This window comes from Colobus angolensis, unplaced genomic scaffold, assembly GCF_000951035.1.
Source record: "Colobus angolensis palliatus isolate OR3802 unplaced genomic scaffold, Cang.pa_1.0 Scaffold12, whole genome shotgun sequence".
NCBI classification, from domain to species: domain Eukaryota; kingdom Metazoa; phylum Chordata; class Mammalia; order Primates; family Cercopithecidae; genus Colobus; species Colobus angolensis.
This window is the reverse complement of record NW_012113141.1, coordinates 2,770,670-2,776,371: the sequence shown is the minus strand read 5'-3', so window position 1 is coordinate 2,776,371 and position 5,702 is coordinate 2,770,670. Positions and strand designations below refer to the sequence as shown.

Sequence of the window (5,702 nt, the reverse complement as noted above, 5' to 3'; positions counted from 1 at the left end):
ATGAGTAAACAGTCATTGTGAAAATGAGGGAGAGTTTATCAGAGGCGAACTAGTTGGGGGGTGGCTTAACAATAAAGTTGTTCGCCTTAGGAGCAGGTGACGGCTGGCTGCACGGACTCCCGCGGTAGATGTTTTCCAAAGCACTCCACTTTACAATCTCTTGTAATTATTTATTAAACGAAATCTATTTATTATTATTTTAGCAAACACTGGAGACAGGTGGGGCTTTCTTTTCGTCGTCTCCTTTTGTTTGAAGGGCTGTTTGAAGTGGCCAGTCTCGGCCCGGGCAGCTCGCTCGCCAGATTTTTGTCTTCCCCTCTTTCACTGCTGAGCTGAAGGCAAGAGAAAGAATCCCTCTCCTCTGGCAAGTCATTAGCTATTCAGCTTCCCATGGCCCCCCTCCCTCCCTGCACAATTCTCAAAGAGCCCCCAGGCAATGCTAAAACTACCCCCGCCGACAAGAAGGCAAGAAGGCTGGCCGCTGCCTTCCTTCTTTTCCAATGTGCCCGCTGTCTCCAGGCGTCTGGCTACTGCCTGTCTCCGGGACCCCCTCAGCCTCCAGGCAAACTTAGATCTCAGGGGGTGTAGGGGTGCAGGAGTCCTGGAGGTCTTAGGGGTGGTGGATGACCAGGAGCTGCAGGAACAGACTCTGCTCTCTGCGAGAAGAGCCATTTCACAAACATTGCCGGTGCGCACGGAGTCATTACAGCCTGCGCCTCAGCAGCCAAAGGCACAGGAATTAACTTTGGAGAGGGGTCTATGCCTCCCCTGCAGCTGAGACAGAGGGCATGGATCCTCAATCTCTAATCCTCTAAGACTCCTTGACCTCCGGCTCTGGCATCCTGGCTGGAAGAATGCTGCGGGAAGTCCTTGCATGCCTCAAGAAGGCGGTTGCCCCCAGCCACCGCGCGCTCCTGGCCTTGGCTGCTTTTTGCGCAAAGCAGGAGTGATGGAAACCTGCAAGCCCTGGAGGGCCCTGAGCCGGAGGGGTTTGGGGGAGGCTGGATAAGAATTCCAAGCAGGTCCCAGAATTCTCTACCTATCAAGAAAGCTTGAAAGAATCCCCAGAGTCTTTCCTGGCATGGGAAGCTCACCCTGCCAACCTGCTCAGTATCCATTAGCCACTCCAGGCAGGCCCTGGCCAGAGTGAAACCCACCTCTATCTGAGGTCCACCCACCCCCATCTGAGGTCCACCGCCAGATGAGAGTCATCTACAGGCCTCTGGGAAACCAGAGCGGTGCTTGGATTGCTCATGGCCAGGGTTGCCTCCGTGGAGCTTAGCCGTCAGGAGACCCTAGAGAAGCATGGTTTGGATTTTCTCTCCCAGACCAAAAAGCTCCAAGTTGGTTCTCTCCCAGTTTCTGATTTGCAGGTAAATAAATCAAGCAAGGCTGGGGTATGAGGCAGACAAGTTTGGAGGAGGAGGAGGAGGAGGAGGAGGAGGAAGAGGAGGAGGAAGAGGAGGAGGAGGAGGAGAGTAAGAATAAGAATAAGAAGAAGAAGGAGGAGGAGGAGGAGGAGGAGGAGCAGGGGCAGCAGCAGCTTGAATGGATGCTGGCTCCCCTTGCCTGGAAAATGGGACCATTACTTCTTTTATAATCTGACCCCCAGACTCAGGACTTCCTCTATTTTCTGCATTTTGGGGTCTGTTGTTTTGCCTTGAAAAAAAAATGTGTTCCCCCAAATCAAGGAGCAGTTGTTGGTTCAAGGGAAAATCTGGGACTAGGAGTCTTAAGATACGACTTCTGTGTGGTTCTGATAGAACTTGCTGTGTGACCTTGAAAGAGTCACTCCCCCTCTCTGGGCCTTGACTTTTTCATCTTTAAAGAAGGCCTGGAATTCCCATTCTTTTGAGGAGGAGGCAAGTTCCTAGCCAGTGGTGACCTAAGGGAGGAGCTGCAGCAAAATGCTACCCGGACAGTCCCAGATGGTCCCTTTGTTGATTCTGACCGTGGTCTCAGGCTTCATTTCCCCACAGCAAGGGAAGGAGCCTCTGCTCACAGAGCACCAGCTAAGATCGGCAGGACCGCGCCACACCCCCGCCCAGTCCTAGAGCATCCTTCTCGCTGGTTCCTGAGCACATCACCCTCTTCCTTGGAGGAAAATTTGCCCCCAAGCAGCCTGGGCGGTAAGAGGCTATCACTAGGGCAGACTCACAGACCTACCTCGTCCCCTCACCCCACCCTACAGTCTCGAAGTCGAGTCCTGTCCCCTCCTGCAGTTTCCGGGAGACTCAGGATATCTGGATCCGCTAGAAAGTGAAGCTTTCCTCGCCTAAGGGGACTTAAACCCGGATACTTAACCCCCCCGGCCTCGGCTTCTTCCTTCAGGCACGATCGGGTCAAGAGAGAGAAGCGGAAGCTGCAACCCCTCACCCTGAGTGACCGGAAGCAGAAGACCACGGGATGTCCCAGGCGGGGACAAGAGGAGGGGCTGGGGAAGAAAGGAGGGATGATGAGTTCAGACTCCCTTTGGAAAGGTTTCCAGAGAGCGCTACCAGGGGCAACCTGAGGGTCTTGGGGAGTCCCTGCGTTGTGCTCACTGTGCGATGCCCGAGTGATGCCGAGGCAGGGGGCTGGAGCAGGTGACTGCTGGCAGCTACTGTCTGTCTGTGATTGGACCGAAGGACTAAGGGGAGAAAAAGTTTATCTGCTTCTCCGAGTGCCTGCACACCCTGGTGGTTCTAAAGACACAAGGGGGAGGGGCGCCGCGGCTCTGCTTCCCAGTGCTTTGGGAGACTGAAGTGAAAGGAACGCTTGAGCCCAGGAGTTCGAGACCATCCTGGGCAACAAAGCAAGACCTCCCCAACACCCACCCACCCCCCCGCCATACAAAATAAATTAGCGGGGCACAGTGGCGCACTACTGGAGTCTCAGCTACTCAGAAGGCTGAAGTGGGAGGATAGCTTGAGCCTAGGAGATCAAGGCTGCAGTGAGCCGTGATTGCACCATTGCAGTCCAGCCTGGGCGACAGAAGGAGACCCTGGTTTTTTTTCTTTCTTTCTTTCTTTTTTTTTTGTCTGTTTGTTTGTTTAAAAAAAAAAAAAAAAGACGCAAGAGCTCACTGTGAACTCCTGGTTCCTTCCTCCCCTCCTCACACTTCCCAGAACTCTTCCTGTCACGGTTCCTAGACAGAATGCTGGGATACTATCTACAAGCTGTAGTAGGCTTGTAGTAATGGAATGTCCCCTTGAGGGGTCCCCCCACAGCCACCCGCTGCCTCTGGAGTGGGATCTATGGGGGTGGGGTTCTAAGCGCCTCTGGGGAGTATGAGGTAGCATCTCAGGGTGTGGCAGAGGCTCGGACACCCCCAATAGAAGGTCTGTGAATGGAAGGGACATAGGCAGGAGCTCTCTCAGTGATGGCCTTTGTCTTCCAGGATGAAGAGAGGCAGTGAAACACCAGGAGAGCAGGGCGTACTTTAGAATTCCTGGACCCTTCTCCACTGCTGCTAGTCAGGACAGCGAGCTCCTGGTTGTCTCTGCCACTATCTTGCTATGCGATTTGAGACAAGCCATCTCCCTCACTAAGCCTAAATTTCCCCATGTGTAACGTGTGGGCATTGTACCCTAGAGGCATCAAAGTCCCCTCCAGGACAGATGCTAAGTAAAGATAGGCTAGGAGCAAAGCGGTCTGGGGTGGCCTGACGAGAGCCACACGAGGCTCTTCTCACTGGGCGAGGCTCTTTGAGGAACCGAGAGTTGTTGGGACCCAGCCCGCGGCGAGAGAGCAAACAGAGCGGCGCTCCCCTCCCCCGACCCCGGCCCTTTGTCCGGAATCCAGCTGTGCCCTGCGGGGGAGGAGCGGGCTCGCGTGGCGCGGCCCCAGGGCCCTTGCGCTGATTGGCCGGTGGCGCGGGCAGCAGCCGGGCAGGCACGCTCCTGGCCCGGGCCGAGCAGATAAAGCGTGCCAAGGGGCACACGACTTGCTGCTCAGGAAATCCCCGCGGTCTGACCTCCGCGCCGCGACAGAGAGCGCGACAGAGGCCCGGGACCCCATTCTCACTTCTTTTCTCCTTTGGGGCTGGGGCAACTCCCAGGCGGGGGCGCCTGCAGCTCAGCTGAACTTGGCGACCAGAAGCCCGCTCAGCTACCCACGGCCTCGCTGCTCATCGCTCTCTATTCTTTTGCACCGGTAGAAAGGTAACATTTGGAGGCCGCCGAGGGACGGGCAGGGGAAAGAGGGATCCTCTGACCCGGCGGGGGCTGGGAGGATGGCTCTTTTTGTTTTTTCCCACCTAGCCTTGGAATCGCGGACTGCGCCCAGAGACAGACTGAAGCTTACCCTCCCCTCTGACCCCGCCGTAGGATGACGCCTCATCCCGCGGGTGCGTCCACTGTCCAAGTGACCGGTGAGACGGAGCGGTCCTTCCCCAGAGCCTCCGACGACGAAGTGACCTGCCCCACGTCGGCTCCCCCCAGCCCCACTCGCACACGGGGGAACTGTGCGGAGGCGGAAGGGGGAGGCTGCCGAGGGGCGCCAAGGAAGCTCCGGGCACGGCGCGCGGGGCGCAGCCGGCCTAAGAGCGAGTTGGCACTAAGCAAGCAGCGACGGAGTCGGCGCAAGAAGGCCAACGACCGCGAGCGCAATCGAATGCACAACCTCAACTCGGCGCTGGACGCGCTGCGAGGTGTCCTGCCCACCTTCCCAGATGACGCGAAGCTCACCAAGATCGAAACGCTGCGCTTCGCCCACAACTACATCTGGGCACTGACTCAAACGCTGCGCATAGCGGACCACAGCTTCTACACGTTGGAGTCGCCGGCGCAGCACTGCGGGGAGCTGGGCAGCCCAGAAGGCGGTTCCCCTGGGGACTGGGGGTCCCTCTACTCTCCAGTCTCCCAGGCTGGCAGCCTTAGCCCCGCCGCGTCGCTGGAGGAGCGCCCCGGGCTGCGGGGGGCCACCTCTTCCGCCTGCTTGCGCCCAAACACTCTGGCTTTCTCAGATTTTCTGTGAAGGGACCTGCCTGTCGCTGGGCTGCGGGTGCTAAGGGTAAGAGAGAGGGAGGGAGCCGGAGCCGTAGAGGGTGGCCGACGGCGGCGGCCCTCAAAAGCACTTGTTCTTTCTGCTTCTCACTGGCTGACCCCTGGCTGGCCCAGGCCTCCGCGGGGGCTGCAGGCTGGGTTCATTCCCCGACCCTCCTAGTCGCGCCAACTCACGCAGCCCTTGCTGCCCGCGCGAAGTGGGCATTGCAAACTGCGCTCATTTTAGGCCTCCTCCCTGCCACCACGCCATAATCTCATTCTAAGAGTACGAGAATGGTAGCCCTACCTGGCCGGAGCCGCCTAACTTCTTGGGTCGCCCTACCCTCACTCAAGTCTATCTGCCTCTCAGTCTCTTACCACCCCTCCTCCAATGTGATTCAATCCAATGTTTGGTCTCTCAGCGCTTGCTCCCCTTGCCCTGCTCCGAAGACTCTGCCGATCTTCTCTACTCCCAATCAGGTCCGGGGTTTCAGGGCGCCTCACTCTGCCTTAAAGCCACGAAGGCGACCCTCTGCCTTCTCCTCGTGCACTTTTCGGAGCCATTGCCCTCCCGGGGCGGAAGACCAGGCTGTAAACTGGGAGAGCCCAGCTCGGCCAGGGAGCACCTCCCCAGCCTCCCTGCGAGCTGCGCCTGAAACGTGAGCTGCGCTGCAGGTGCCTGAAGCACCGCACATATTTTGTTTTGTTTTGTTTTTTAATCAGTTTGTAAATTATATG

At 57.4% G+C, this 5,702-nt stretch overlaps 1 protein-coding gene across 1 annotated transcript; it reads left to right on the top strand.

Moving 5' to 3' along the window:
* The first annotated feature begins 3,898 nt into the window (after positions 1-3,898).
* NEUROG3 (neurogenin 3) lies at positions 3,899-5,316 on the top strand. The gene is made up of 2 exons (XM_011927186.1): positions 3,899-4,142; positions 4,308-5,316. The coding sequence occupies exon 2, from the start codon at positions 4,309-4,311 to the stop codon at positions 4,954-4,956; it is 648 nt and encodes a 215-aa protein (XP_011782576.1). The 5' UTR covers positions 3,899-4,142; position 4,308; the 3' UTR covers positions 4,957-5,316.
* The last annotated feature ends 386 nt before the right edge of the window (positions 5,317-5,702 follow it).